Below are 16,382 nucleotides of genomic sequence, written 5' to 3' on the forward strand. Positions count from 1 at the left end.
TGTACTCACACATTCTCCTTTTTATACGGCACCACAGACCGAAATATAATGAAATGTATTTTCTATTTTTGCATCTGATATTTCAATGTTCTTTTGATTTGTTCCAGACTGTTTCACCCTACTCTCTTCCTGTCTGAAACACACTGGCCTGTGGGTTAACATGTTCTTCCTCCCTCCGTGTGTCCCCAGGTGGGCCATACAGTGGCCTGGGAGAGATTGTCCACAGAGAGAGTGTTCCCATGCATACCTTCACCCGCTATCTCTTCACCTCTCTCCTACCTCACGACGCTGAACTGGCGTACAAGATTGCACTGAGAGCCATGCGGTGAGTCTCTCACCTTATCATTATTTGTGTTTTGTGTGTGTGTGTGTGTTGTTTGTGTTGTGCGTGCGCTGTGCATGCGCGTGTGTTGTGCAGATGGGGCGGCTCTGTTTTGATGTTCGTAGGGGGACCTGGATCAGTGCATATTAATGATGTTAATGAGAGTTTAATTAGTGTGTGTGTAATGAGCAGGCTCGCACACGCCTGGCCTACAGGGACAGGACAGCTACGTGGCTAACGCTAACATCTCTCTACCATTTTCACTTCTCAACGAGCTGCGCTTTGAACCATGCTAACAATGTGGTGATGCTAAATGAACGTGAACGAGGAAGAGCTACGTCGCGTACGGAAAGATGCAAGCCGAAGCAGAGGCTGGAGTGTAATGAAAATGCACCGCAGCATTTCCACAGGGCTCCAGCCCTCCCCAGTCCACTTCTCCCCCCACCCAGCCCTGTGGAAGGGGGTGAGGTAGAATAATGTGGCCACTACTTCGAGCTGCTCCAGGGTCCTGGTTGTCTGACTGCTCAGCACGTAATGAATGTGTGCAATGTAGCGTGGTGCTGCCGTAATATGATAGCAGTGTGTGCTTTCCCAATCCCATGGGAAAGGTGCTGCTGGTTAAATATAGTGCTAGGTAAAAAGACTGGCTTTTAATGGCCCATTACAACACTATCATAGACTCAGACAGCCTCTCCTTATTCACACCTCTGCTTAACGCTACGGAGGAATTGATCTTCAGCTCAAGGAACGTACAATAGGCACACCCAGCTGATTTCACTAGTGCAGGGCGGATGGAATATTATGTAGAAAGACATGATAATACCCTCATATTGTTAACGCTTCGGGAGTTTTAGATTGATGAAGATGCATATCCATCAAGATGTTCTAATGTCTCTACCGTGGAGCCCTGACTCGTCTTCGCGGTGGCCTAGGGAGCGTTTTGTATAAAGAAGAGATCTCGAGTCGAAGTCTTCCAGCGGATGCCGTGATTTGATCGATTTGGGGAAGTGAATATAGACGTCTGTGAAGCGTTTACTTTGTCTGAGGATGAAAACCAGGAAGTAGGAAGTTCAGTCGTCTCACCGATGTTCACCGGAAACCAGGACCAGTCTATGAAGGAACCGGATAGTTTCTCTCTTTCACATCCCATCTATGGGTCGTTCCACCAATTTATAGGTGCCTTTTTTTGCGTGGTGTTAACTAGGTGAATAAGTAGTGTAACTTCTTTACCAAATGTTAACATTCTGTCATAAAGAGCACCCTTTTAACTTAAGAAAAAAAACATGTTTTCCCATTTCAAGAGGTTAAATAAAAACAAAGGACTATAGTAAGTGCCTGCAACTTATCGGGTAGGCAGCAGCCCGCCTGGTTTTCAACCTTCCCAAGTTCTGTCATTTCTCTTAACCAGCACTTGCACTTGACCCCACCACCACAAAACACTAGAAAATTGCCATAAATAGTTAGAACTAGCTCACCTACTTTTTAAACTATAATTGACTATTAGATGTTCAATATATCTTTTTGAAAAAAATGTTTTTCAAAAGTTATGGTTTCAACATATTAAAATGAGAATTCAGTTCACGTAACAGGGTTGACCTTAAAATTAGGGACAGGTTTTTTTTCTTCAAAATTAATCACACATTTTTTATTATTTTTGTCATTTTTTAAAAGCTGCAGCTACTCTTCCTGGGGTCCATGGGAATCACATTAAATAAATAATAATCTTCCGAAATGACATTGTCAAAGCAACAAAAGTAACTAGGACTTTACAATGATGGTGAAAACTTGAATCAATGTTGGAGTAAAGTGGGTTAAACTTCCTAGAAGTCACAGAGGACGCACAGAGGGACATGTCAAAATGCAGAATTTTGGCAGTTTAGCAAGTCTTTATTCATTATAAAAAAAAAAGGTAAAAAGATGTATTGACATTTTTCATGCGGTCCATATTAAAGGACACTTCATTTAATATAACAGGCTTTTAAAATGCAATATTCGTGCACAATTTCAGAGCCCCTTGCCCTGAGGCCCTGGCACCCTCGCTCTTGAACACCTCTGGTGTGAAAAGTATTCAAAGCATCCCGTTGTGACGTTTCACACGGCACTATAGTGCCACAGGACCAATCGGGCACCGTAACTGTCCTCATCAGTGGCTTGGGACTGAAGGGTGTGTTACGGCTTACTGTTAAATGGATACACGTGTCATTGTAAAAATGGGACTTTTACGGTTCTGTTTTGAGTATTTGCTGTAAACACGGCATTGAGTGTTTTACAGTGTCATCGATATGGTAAGATCATAATGTTTATGGTTGATGTATAGCCTAGCTTGTGCGTACATATACCTGTAGTAGGCTGTATGAGTAGGAGAGACAGAGAGACAGAGAGAGAGAGAGCAGGAGAATACTAGCCCTAGCAATGGATTTGTTTTTGAGGTGGAATAAAAGATGCAGCTTCAGGAAAAGAATGTACGATTTTCACTCAAACATGGAGTATTTTCCAAGCTTTGGCTTACCGAAGCTCCGTAACCAATTTCGGTAAGTCACACAAAGACAGGAATGTTGACGAAGGCTCCAATCTTTAGGGAATGCCTTTTTTTGTTGTTGCTTCGTTCCACCCCATGAATGGTCCAGAAGTCGTCGTCGTCGTCGTCGTCCCCCCCCCCCCCGGTGTGGTGGTGCTTTTAGCAGCTCTTTAGATGTGTTTGGAATGAACCCCTTGTTGCTATGGCATCAGCACGTCTTCCGTTTCACACCGAGTCTGTGTTCACACTCACACAGCTCTCACCTTGCTTTTCCCCCCACCTTTTATCTAGCACGACTGTTGGCCAGACCAACCCCTTATTACCTTGTCTAGGACCGACAGGCTTCAGATCAAGATGTTTTAAATACACATTTTGTTGGTGCTCACGTGGAAATTGTATCTCTGGCCCTTTTCTCTGAAGTGCGTGCGCAATGCGTGTGTGAGTGTCCGTGCACCCGCGTGCGTGTGTACATGCGCTGATGTGTGTAAGTATGTGTTTGATGTGTGTCCAGCCATAGAGGCCTGGAAGGTGAATCCCCTAATTTCCCCATGGACTCAATTAGCTTTTGTGATTGGTTGATCTGCCCAGGTTCTCTTCTCTTTCAAAGGCAGCGAGACCTTTGAAACTGGGCTGGAAGAAGAGGGTTGAATTAGAGATGAGCTGCCCACAGTAGCAGACATGAAGACGACTGTGTGTTTCTGTGTGCTGTCAGTCTGTCCTATAGGGCCTGTTTAATACATTAGCAGGTGTTCCAAGCCGATGTCTTCATTAACAGCAAGAAAACAGTCGTTCTGCTACAGTTGATTCAGTTCTGTAATTAAGGACTAGGTTGGAAGTACATTTCAGTAATGGGCTAACAACCGTAATGCACTCCAGAACACTGTCAGAACCTTGCTGGAGGTCCGTTTGCTGATTGCGCTTTGTGCACGCGCCTGTGTGTGTTCGTGTGCGTCTGTGTGTGATCATAATCAGCCATATGGTTTTTCTGTGCTTCTCAGGTTGCCTGTGTTGGAGTCCACAGCCTCGTCAGGTGACCTGTCGCGACCCCATCACATGGTGTCTGTGGTCCCCAACCGCTACCCTCGCTGGTTCACACTCTCCCACATAGAGTCCCAGCAGTGTGAACTGGCCTCCACCATGCTGACCGCAGCCAAAGGTACACACACACTTACGTACACACACACTTACGTAAACACACACACACGTCTGTAAACACACACACACGTACGTAAACACACACACATACACATTTGGGTTCCTTTGTCATTGTGCTGTACGTGTGTTGTCCCTGTTGTCCCAGGTGATAGTTGTAAGCTGGAGACAGTGTTAGAGTCCATCCAGAAGAACATTCACTCCTCGTCTCACATCTTTAAACTGGCCCAGGACGCCTTCAAGATCGCTACACTGATGGACAGCTTGCCAGACATTACACTGCTCAAAGTTTCACTGGAGCTTGGGCTACAGGTACACAAACACAGACATACAGATCACACACACACACACACAAACACACCTCTTTGCCACTGCTAACCGTCTCTCGTTCATCAGGTGATGAGGATAACCCTGTCTACGTTAAATTGGAGGAGGAGGGAGATGGTACGGTGGTTAGTTACCTGTGCAACCGAAGTAGGTACGTGTACACCGTTTTCCCTTTTGACTTTCTATAATATAGTACAGATTTAGTTCATGGACAGGATGAGGGCTTGAAAATGGATTGTCTTGTTATTCAAATTACTCTGCTAATCCCCTGACTTCTCCCGGGGGGGGGGGGGGGGGGGGGGGGGGGGGGGGGGGGGGGGGTGTGTGTGTGTGTGTGTGTGTGTGTGTGTGTGTGTGTGTGTGTGTGTGTGTGTGTGTGTGTGTGTGTCTCCCAGGTGTGTATGCGTTGGACAGCATCATGCAGAGTTGGTTCACCCTCTTCACCCCGACCGAGGCCACCAGCATCGTGGCCACCACCGTCATGTCCAACACCACCATTGTCCGCCTGCGCCTGGACTGTCACCAGCAGGAGAACCTGGCCTCCTCCGCCCGGACCCTGGCCCTGCAGTGTGCCATGAAGGACCCCCAGAACTGTGCTCTCTCCGCCCTCACCCTCTGCGAGAAGGACCACATCGCCTTCGAGACGGCCTACCAGATCGTCCTGGACGCGGCCGTCGCGGGGATGAGCTACACGCAGCTGTTTACGATAGCCAGGTACATGGAGCACAGAGGGTACCCTATGAGGGCGTACAAGCTAGCCACGTTAGCCATGGCTCATCTAAACCTCAGCTACAACCAGGACACCCACCCGGCTATCAACGACGTGCTGTGGGCCTGCGCTCTGAGTCACTCGCTGGGCAAGAACGAGCTGGCTGCCGTCATCCCCCTGGTGGTGAAGAGCGTGAAGTGCGCCACGGTGCTTTCCGACATTTTGCGGCGGTGCACGCTGACCACGCCGGGGATGGTGTCGGCGCTGCACAGCCGCAGGAACTCTGGGAAGCTGATGTCGCTGGACAAGGCTCCGCTCAGGCAGCTGCTGGACGCCACAATCGGGGCCTATATCAACACCACGCACTCTCGCCTCACGCACATCAGCCCGCGGCACTACAGCGAGTTCATCGAGTTCCTGGGGAAGTCCCGGGAGACGTTCCTCATGGCCCACGACGGACACATCCAGTTCACCCAGTTCATAGACAACCTCAAACAGATCTACAAGGGCAAGAAGAAACTCATGATGCTGGTAAGGGAGAGGTTTGGCTGACCAGGGTCGGTCCCTCGTACTTTTCTATTAACTCGAGTCTGCCTTTTTGAACTTCTTTTGGACTTGAACATGGACAAGTAAAGAGAGAGACGAAGCGAAAGAAGGAGAGAAGAAATGGTCAACAGAGCCACACGGTATTATCGTGATTTGCTGTTATTGTTATGAACGTTATTACCATCATTGCTATGTGTACAGACGTGTTCTATTTTCAGAAGAAGAAATGTGTCAAGTTGTGAATGTTGTATTTCTTTGTGTGTGCGAGAGGAAAAACAGGATAACGAAAATGACTTTTTCTGTTTTAATTTTTTATTATTAGCATTTTTTTTATTGTGTTTTTTTTATTTTGGTTTTATACTGAGTATATGTTGTCAAGTGGCTAAAGGCCCTTGTGCAAAAGCGCTTGTGTAAAAACGCATTGGCAGCCTCAAAGAGACACTATGGCTTTAAAACCACACAGCACCTCTTGGCTATTGGCTACCGAACGTAGGATGCACTGCACAGCTTGGCTCCTTGAGAAAACCACCATTAGCATTTCTGTTGACTCGGCACTTGCGTTTTCTCTAGGTCATAGGCATGAGATAGGTTGTAGAATAATGCTCTTAACAGACTCGTTGTTTCAGATGTAGTAATAATGAATATCTGTTAGGTTGAGGACGGCAGTACAGGACTACAGTAATGCCACGTGCACCGTAAGATGAGGATATGGAGTATTATCAAAAGCGATTACTAGCATTTGATGTATTATGGCAGATGTATCCCAAAATGTACTTAGAACCCATCAAACTTGTAATTGTGGCTTTGTTTTTTTGGTTGAAGTCTTAAGATAAACTGTTGCTGGAGACATTGTCTCATACCTTCTTCAGTTTAACCCAGTCTTTGCTAAATTTACTGTGTTGGTGTTTCAGAAATGGAAGAAATCCATTAGAGATCAGGTGGATCGGAATACTAGCCTGGTTACCTGACTGTTTCTGTACTCAGAAGACTAGCCTGGTTACCTGAATGTTTCTGTATTCAATGCTACAGTACATCGCTGCCTTGGCAAGACAACCAGACACAGGTTAGCTAAAAAAGAAACAGACCGGCACCGAATAGTGACCCAGGCTACTGGAAGATGTGTCGGGCTGGGTAACTAACTACAGATCATGGTTATAGTTGTGGAGTGTCGCTCCAGAACGGGCCAGTGTCAATGCTTTCTGTGCGTGTGGAACCATAGAACAATTAGAATACCATTAGAATTCGGGTTCTAATAGGCCTCTTCTATGTGTAGAACCTTCAGCAACTGTCAACAGACGTTCTCAGGGATTTCTCTAAAACGAAAAGGAAAAAGGAAGAGCGAACGAGTACAGGAAAACAAAAACGTGACACGAGCAAGCATTTATTGTACTGTGTGTATATATACAATAGTATAAGTCTGAATATGGAGGATTCAAAAGTATACGTTAACTAAATTATACAGAGTATTCTATGTAATGTGAAATACTTGAAGCCGCTGTAGCTCGCTCTTTTTCTGTTAGTCTTTCTGTACTTTTATTTACCACGGAACATGGCAGAAAGACTGAATTGGCTAATGGAGGGTTGCTGTAGGCTCACAAGTAGTGTCAGTACTAAAACATTGGCTGAGATTATTGTACTGGTATCGACGGTTCGATTGGTATCTATTCAAGTTATTAGAGTACCGTGAAACTCTGTTATTGTTTCACAATTAAGAGATGTATGTATTTGACTGATGTGCAGTATTCCAATGACACTGTACATGGCATATGGCAACCTGAGCATAGATTTTTCATAACATTGATCAGCTGTTGAGAAATGACTTTAGAGCTCTAACTTTAGACCAATACCTGGCTGACCAGTAGTGTGAAATCTCTGGTCAATCAATGACACAGATTGATCCAATAAAACCAGAAGGACTGTGACCCCCGAGGACAGGAATTGTGCTCCGCTGCAATGTACTACAGTTCTCCTCCTGTCTGCTTGCATCTGAACATGGCACAGACCAAGTGTGTCTCTCTCTCTCTGTATAAGGTCGGCAATTGTACTCATAACTTGCCTTGTTTCTTTATTTTTCTTTCTTTCTTTTTTTTGTTGAAGCGCTTTCTCTTGTTCTTTTTAAAGAAGAAACAGCCTTTTCTCTTGCCTTGTCTTAACACTTTTTTAAAGTAACCAAACAGGAGTTCTAACAACCAAACAAATGTGTTCCAAGAAGTGAAAGCCAAGTCGCCTTGGTCCCAGCTTTAGTGTCCTTAATTAGTAACTGAATGGGCTCTGTAAACTCTGTGCTTTTAACAAAGCATTTCCTCGTGTGTTTGGTGGAAAAACGTCGTCCTGTGTCTCTCATCCTCTAATGAAAGGATTTCCTCTTTCTTTCTAGCTGTTTTATTATTTTTTTTGTTCTGTTCGTGTAGGAAATAGAATCTTCTGTTTTTCCATTTTATTTATTACAATGATCCATGTATACATGCTTATGAAATTAAGATTTGATACACCAATATCAATTTATTTATGTAACTAAAATCACTGTTTTATAATCTTGTTAATGAGTCGCTTGATTTGTGTTTTGTTTTAATTAAAGTTTTTTTTTTTTTTAAGGTACATTTTGGCCTCCTTGGTTTTGTGAATGGTTACAGTACATCTCTTTCTGAGGCACAAGGCTGTTCGACAAGATGTGTTGGTCGACATAGAAACAGACCAGCGAGTTGAGCTCAATCAGGAGAGTTTGGATCAGCAGCAACATCAACCACACCAAAAGAAGAAAATAATTATGCAGTTTTAAACTATCACCTCTGGGTGAATTAATACAGCAGTATTAATTCACATCCATAGTTTGTGAATCAAGATTTAGGGGAGCCTAGGCCAATCCCACAAACCTGTACAGTGTGTTCAGAAAGTATTCATACCCTTTTGACATTTTGTGTTACAGCCAGAATTCAAAATTGATTATATTTTTCTCATCTACACACAATACCCCATAATGACAAACTGAGTAAACACATATTAGAATCACCTTTTGGCAGCGATTACAGCTGTGAGTCCTTCCTGGTAAGTTTCTAAGATCTTTCCACAGCATTTGCCCATTTTTCTTTTTTACATTTTTTTCAACCTCTGTCAAGTTGCTTTTTGATCATTGCTAGACAGCCATTTTCAAGTCTTGCCATAGTTTTTTAAGCTGATTTAAGTCAAATCTGTAACTAGGCCATTCAGGAACATTCAATGTCATCTTGGTAAGCAACTCCAGTGTATATTTCGCCTTGTGTTTTAGGTTATTGTCTGGCTGAATGGTGAATTTGAATGGGAAGCAGACTGAACCAGGTTTTCCTCTAAGATTTTGCCTGTGCTTTGCCCTATTCTGTTTCTTTTTATCCTTAACTCCGTAGTTCTTGCTGATGACAAGCATACCCATAGCATGATGCAGCCACCACTATGCTTGAAAATATGAAGAGTGGTACTGTTGTTGGATTTGCCCCAAACATAACGCTTTGTGTTCAGGACCTGTTTGCCTGATTGCAGATACTTTGCCTTATTGCAAACAGGATGCATGTTTTGGAATATTTGTATTTTGTACAGGCTTCCTTCTTTTCACTCTGTCATTTAGGTTAGTATTGTGGAGTAACTACAATGTTGTTGATCCATCCTTAGTTTTCTCCTATCACAGCAATTAAACTCTGTGACTGTTTTAAAGTCATCATTGGCCTCATGGTTAGCGGTTTCCTTCCTCTCTGGCAACTGAGTTAGGAAGGACGCCTGTATCTTTGTAGTGACTGTATGTATTGATATACCATCCAAAGTATAATTAATAACTTCACCATGCTCAATGGGATATACAATGTCTGCTTTTTTTAAATTTCTACCCATCTTACCAATAGGTGCCCTTCTTTGCGAGGCATTGGAAAACCTCCCTGGTCTTTGTGGTTGAATCTGTGTTTGAAATGCACTGCTCGACTGAGGGACCTTACAGAGATGAGGTAGTCATTCAAAAATCAAGTTAACCACTATTATTGAGTCCATGCAATTTATTGTGACTTGTTAAGCAAATTTTTTATCCTAAACTTATTTAAGGTCGCCATAACAAAGGGGTTGAATACTTACTGACTAAAGACATTTCAGCTTTTCATTTTTTATTCATTTGTAAAAAAAATTTTTTTTAAATCAATAAACACAATTCCACTTTGACGTTATGTGGTAGTGTCAAAAAGAAAAAGTCTGGAAAAAGTCTAAGGGTGTGAATAGTTTCTGAATCCACTGTATGTAACAAACATGTATGTTCCATTCCCCACAGTGTTGAGAGAACATGGTTTATCAGTCATCGTGTGTGTGTGTGTGTGTGTGTGTGTGTGTGTGTGTGTGTGTGTGTGTGTGTGTGTGTGGCGTTAAGGGAGGGAGTGGGAACAGGTGGTACCTCAAGACTACAGGCAGTCCTGACAGCCGTAGGGTCCCTAGACTCCCATCCCTCATTAAATATTGACACAGAAACACTGGAACTGTCTGTGTGTGAACAGTAATGAAGCACAGACACACAGAGGTGGGCACAGCAACGCAGCAGCACAAGCTGTGTGTACGTGTTGGTACAGTAATAAGGTACGTTTGTCCACAGAGATATACACACAGATACTTCACAATTAATCACAATTACATCAGTCAGAGGGAAGTTAGAGCTGTCCATTTGTTGTGATGTGATGGATACCTTCTTGTGACATACTGTTGGTGCTTGTGAGTCTGTAATCCTGTTGACAATGTTGCCACACCATCCCAATTCCCCAAAGTGTTGAGAGAACAAGGTGTGTGTGGTGGGGAATGGCCATAGCATAGAAAACCGGTGCAGTGCAGGTGTTAATGATGTCCCTTGGGTCCCTACTGTACAGCAGCTTGTACAGACCTGTCTCACTGTATACCTCTAATGAAATCATGATCACACACGGCCCCCTTGTGCCAAAAGCCCTTTTCCTCCCCATCAACATCAATCTCACACACATCTCTTTATCTGTCCCTCACACACACACACACACACACTCTAAAACATCTGTCAAATCACGTTCAGATATCACCCTAATACTTGATGTCTATACAGCAAATTGGCCAGTGTTACCTAGTGTTGATTTTTGAGTAACATTTCTAGTGTTGATTCAGGTGTTAAATTAATTCAAAGTGTTAAATTAAAACTCATTGGTGCAAAATAACCCCAGTGTTGGTGATAATAACCAGTTAAACCAAAACCATGCAGATCATATTTCCCAGCATGCTCTATTGCAGGTAGCTTTTTAGAATTGTTTGTTTTCAATATCTATGTTTTTGCATGTACATTGATTCATTAGCGTTATGCTACTCAAAAATAAATAGGATACCATTTTCTAAACTAATCCAATCTGTTACTTGGATTTATTGCACCCATTACTGAAATGTTGTTCCAGTTTAGCTGGTTTAGGCAGTTTCATATCTTAGTATTCCCAACCCGACATTCATTATGAATGCAAATGTTGGATTTCCCCACTCTGGCTAGATTACAATAGGAATTACACATCACTTTGCAAGCCATCATAATGTGACTTGCAGGCCTGAAAACCATGAGTTTCAGGCCACAGTATTATGGTAAAACTAGGCCCTCAAAATAAGCTCTAATTAAAACCCCCTAGAGTCAATGTCCATGCTCCCACAGAACTGTAATTTCCATAATAAAAAAATTCCCATAAAAATCCTGTCAGTTCAGGGCTGAAACATAATGAATGCAACAACCATGTCTCTGTCACTAACAAATACAGTCATGGGTGGTAAACTCTACAATTCACTCAACGGGCAAGGCACTCTGGGAAATATGCAAATAAGGCTTTACACTAAACGGTGTGTTCATTTAACACTGAAAAGGTATAGCCACTGGACCAGTGTTAAATTTAACACAGTCAGTGTTAAATTAATACTGGAGAATTTGCTGTGTAGTTGAGAGAAAACCATTAGTACTATACTGTAAACATTTTGCGGATACATACAGTACCTAATGTATGCTTAATTGCATCTTATCACAAGTGTCGGTGGAAAATCAGTGATACTACGGAAAGAGGTTGTGTGTATATAGTATGGAGAGTCTTGATGCATGTCTTTTGTCAGGAAACGAGGTGGCACCTTGCAATCAATGGACTCCGAAAGAAGTGCCAGCGTTTTCAAGGTGACCCTTTTTTCTTTCTTTCCCCCCACATGGTCCTTCGAGACAGATTTGAACCAACAACCTACCAAAGGATAGCATACAACACCCTCTAAAACGATAGTGTGTATGCTCACTAAACCACCATCGAAAAAGGTTTTGGATAGTGTTTTGGTGATCAGTGGGACCTCCTGTTCTCTGGCTGTTTTAATTTGATTCCCCCTGAAAAGAGTTCCAGACCTTTATGGCACAAGAGAGAGTTTTTCCAGCCTTTGTGCCATAAACCACCATACAAGAGGAAAGATCATAGGCCTACTCATGATATGCTAGCGAGCAGTGCTCCCAGCAGTTTGGTCACCAGTGGGACTGTTCTTCTTTCTCTTCTGAGAGAGCTGTTACAGTTTGATCTTCTTCTCTCCCCTCCACCAGCCCCGGGGCGTCTGATTAAATGCTAATTAAAGCCGTTAGCCATGCTATCGCTGGCGCTAACTCCTCTCTCTGTCACCGAGATTAATGCCCCTCGTTTATCATTCTACCTCACCGGCCCGGGATACCTGCCCACAAAACCTGATCAAGACATCCGTTCCCCACTCCCCTCCCGCTACCTGCCTCATGGAGATCGAGGAGGTTTTTAACATTTAATTTGAAAATTGCCCTCAATTACATCGACAGTGAGCGACCACTTGCTGGAGCGCTCTCTCTGGTTGAGTGGGAAGGGGTTGGCGAAGCGGGTCAGTGAGCGCGATGAGCGATACGGGGACATTAATAAAAAGAGAGAAGTTCATTTCAAGCCGAGGGGACTTCAGTGCGGGAGCAGCTCTCATTATTTAACTCCAGTTTTATTTAAAGGACTTTATTTAAGGGTACCAAGTTAATATGTCCTCCAGGACAGAGAGTTAAAGCGCCTGACACAGTGAGAAAGTTAGGGCCATAAGTTATACCCCGTGGAAACACAGTAGACTCATCTTTTTATTCCTTTTGACAAGTAGACCTTTTCAAGCATAAAAGCCAGGATAACTTTTAGAGGCGTATAAACTTGATAGAACAGTGTTAGACGGCACATTGACTTTTATACTTTCACAATCATTGCCTCACAAAAGGTAGAGTATGTTCCAGTAGAACTCATCAGAATGGGTGGATGTTATGCATAGTAACAGGGCAGCCAAGTGCAGCTTGAACAGTCCCAGGATGATCATTTCATTTAAACAAGAGAACCTTGTCCTTCAGAGTCCTGATGAATCTCAATTTTGTATTTCTCATGTTCATTCTGAAATAGCAGAGGGGGACGAGACTTTGAACCTAATACTATGCGGTGATTGACAGGGATTAGCTGGAGTCGGGTTGGAGCTCAGGTTGCCATGTGATCCAACGACCCTGCGTTGAAAGCTGTGAGCTACAATCATTCGCCTTTTCAATCTCTGCATAAAACTATAAAAAAAAACACAAGCTCAGAGTTCATGAACAGAACAATCAACTGCTAATATAATATCTATAATCAGGATCAGTGCAGTGAAGGTCATCAGTTCCAATGCAAGTAGCCATTCTTTCTACTTGCTCTTCATATCTCTGCTCCAGTATAGTACAGCATTAAAAATCCTATGCCATAGTGCACACCAGGAGTCAACTGTGGCAGTAAGACACTCCCATCTCTCTGCTCCACAAATGGCCTACCCTTCTGGCTCAGAAATGTGCTGGGCCCGAGAGTGTTGCTATGAAATGGTTTCCAAGGACAATTAACAAATATAAGGACATTTTATGTGGCAGTGACCAGTTGGCAAAAACACTTTCTCACTTCATCTCACACTGTCAGTGCCAGGACATTGCTGGATCTGCATCCAAGCCTCCTAAATCTCTCTCCCGGTGTTTAGAATCCTGTTATATGAACAGGGAGAAATGGAGGAAAAACCCACTGCGCTGCCCAGTCGTCCTCTTAATGCCTTAATATAATTCTCCTATTGTTCACTTTAATGCTTTCTACATTTTATTGTCTCACAGTAAAGGACCCTAATAAAGAATATTTCTGATTATTCAATAGAAGCTACGGTATGGAAGTCGGTCAAAGGCATGATCAATAGCATGACAATGGTTAATGTACTGTACTGAGCTGGAGATATACCCCGCATTAAAAAATACGATAGTATACTATGGTATAATACTTTGCTGTAGTATTCAATTTAGTGTATACTGTAGTATTTACAGTTAACCATAGTATAAATACTGTAGTTAAATAAAACTGTAGTATACTATAGCAATGAATGTATTGTTTTTGTGGATTGTAGTATACTGTAGTATTCACTGTAGTGTTTTTGTGGACATTACTGTAGTATTTACTATAGATGTTTTTGTTTTATCTTTGACATAGAAGTGGAGGCTTTCTCCTTCAGGAAACCTACCAGAGAAATACAAAAATATCAATTTTTCACAACTTGTAGGTAGGTTGGACAGGGGTCTGAATGGAGAGTTCAGAGCTTCTGCTCTTTTCTATAACCTGTAGGGAAAACAATATATGGTCTATATGTGGCATGTACTGTAGGTTTCTCACTTTTATAGGTGGCACAAATTGCGATATGGGGGAGGGGAATGGACAGGGTATATGCAAATGAAATACTGTAGTTTTTACTATAGTTAAAGTGTAGTGTTTTTGCGGATAATACTTTAGTATTTACCATAGAAAAGTGTAGTGTTTTTCGCAGACTTTACTGTGGTATTTACTACAGTTTTTTTGTGTGGATAATACTGTAGTATTTACTATAGTATTCTACAGTATACTACAACATTCTATAGTAAGTACTACACATGATTGTGGGATACTACAGTGTGTAGTGTCGTATTCAACAGTATACTACAGTTTACTATATAATTCTAGTAAGTACTGTGGTATTCTATAGCAAATAAGAAACTGAGATTAGCTCTGCTTCTCTCCTCTGCAGCAGGCATCCTGTGCCCAATGAGCAGAGACAAAGGAAGGAAAGAGAGGGATAGAGTGAGAAATAAACAAGGACGTTCATGTTCAGTCAGTGAGACTCACCAACAACGCATGGAGAGCAGACCTGAAGGCTACAGAACATCTAACCATGATCATTTACATTATTTCCCTGTGCTATATCAACTGGGGACAGAACATTTTTGCATTTCTGGGTGAAGCCCACACTTCCTGTGTGAGGTGGTAGGGACGCTACCACCAGTACAACATAACTGTTGCACGCAGCTGGCTCTTTTGAGGGTGCAGGCCTAGGCTGCTAAGTAAAAATGAAGTTGTGAAAAGTATTAGCTATGTAAATAAAATCTGATTTGTTTATTGAATACTGGTTGTTTTTGTATGAAATGCATGGGTCGGTTGCTGTTCTATAGATATGACACATAGTAATGGATGTAGAACTTGTATGGTTCACGCATACCCTTCTCACACTATCGTACCAGCCGAGTTTGATTATCCTATCCTGTGTTCTCGACCTCTGCAGTCACCAGTCTCCTTTTGCTCTGCTGTAAAGAGATAGCGAGTCAAAGGGATGCACATTTCATCACTACCCCATTCCCCTCCCCCGCATGCAAATGCAGATGGCCCCAGGCTAGTCCCATGCTTCTCTATATGCAGAACCAGTGGCAGGCGTTACACACCATTCTCCCGACTGTTACAAAATGTTCCCCTTAACAACCTGCCACTGTGTCCCTCTCTGGAAGTCCATCACTCAGTATGGATAGCTGTGATTGGACCAGGCACCCCGATGAAGGCTTTAATGATGAAACATGTTGTTTTGTAATGGTGGCTGAATATCTCAGTCATTCAATTAACAGACATTTATTGGACTGCGAGGTAACAATAGTATAATTTGTCATTATACCTCAGCGCTATACCTCATCACTCAGCACTATACCTCAGCACAGTGAATAATGTGCTACTTGTACTCTCTGTCTATATGTACATACTGCATAAATGTACAGTTGAAGTCGGAAGTTTACATACACTTAGGTTGGAGTCATTAAAACTTGTTTTTCAACCACTCCACAAATTTCTTGTTAACAAACTATAGTTATGGCAAGTCTGTTAGGACACATACTTTTGTGTCATTTTTCCAATAATTGTTTACAGACAGATTATTTCACTTATAATTCACTGTATCACAATTCCAATGGGTCAGAAGTTTACATACACTAAGTTGACTGTGCCTTTAAACAGCTTGGAAACTTCCTGAAAATTGTGCCATGGCTTTAGAAGCTTCTGATAGGCTAATTGACATCATTTGAGTCAATTGGAGGTGTACCTGTGGATGTATTTCAAGGCCTACCTTCAAACTCAGTGCCTCTTTGCTTGACATCATGGGAAAATCTAAAGAAATCAGCCAAGACCTCAGACATTATTTGGGGACCTCTAAAAGTCTGGTTCGTCCTTGGGAGCAATTTCCAAACGCCTGAAGGTACCACGTTCATCTGTACAAACAATAGTACACAAGTATAAACACCATGGGACCACGCAGCCGTCATACCGCTCAGGAAGGAGACGCGTTCTGTCTCCTAGAGACGTGCGAAAAGTGCAAATCAATCCCAGAACAACAGCAAAGGACCTTGTGAAGATGCTGGAGGAAACAGGTACAAACATATCTATATCCACAGTAAAACGAGTCCTATATCGACATAACCTGAAAGGCCGCTCAGCAAGGAAGAAGCCACTGCT

General features: G+C 42.7%; 1 protein-coding gene across 1 annotated transcript in view; it reads left to right on the top strand.

The window, feature by feature from the left end:
* Positions 1 to 8,172, top strand: part of LOC106585158 (zinc finger SWIM domain-containing protein 6) — a 47,711-nt gene extending 39,539 nt beyond the window's left edge. The window contains exons 10-14 of the mRNA XM_014171058.3: positions 190 to 325; positions 3,839 to 3,996; positions 4,141 to 4,304; positions 4,389 to 4,470; positions 4,715 to 8,172. Coding sequence (XP_014026533.1) covers positions 190 to 325; positions 3,839 to 3,996; positions 4,141 to 4,304; positions 4,389 to 4,470; positions 4,715 to 5,580 — 1,406 coding nt within the window. The 3' untranslated portion in view covers positions 5,581 to 8,172. The remainder of the gene's footprint in view (positions 1 to 189; positions 326 to 3,838; positions 3,997 to 4,140; positions 4,305 to 4,388; positions 4,471 to 4,714) is intronic.
* Positions 8,173 to 16,382: the final 8,210 nt, after the last annotated feature.

Source organism: Salmo salar, chromosome 24 (assembly GCF_965601325.2).
Source record: "Salmo salar chromosome 24, fSalSal1, whole genome shotgun sequence".
NCBI classification, from domain to species: Eukaryota; Metazoa; Chordata; class Actinopteri; order Salmoniformes; family Salmonidae; genus Salmo; species Salmo salar.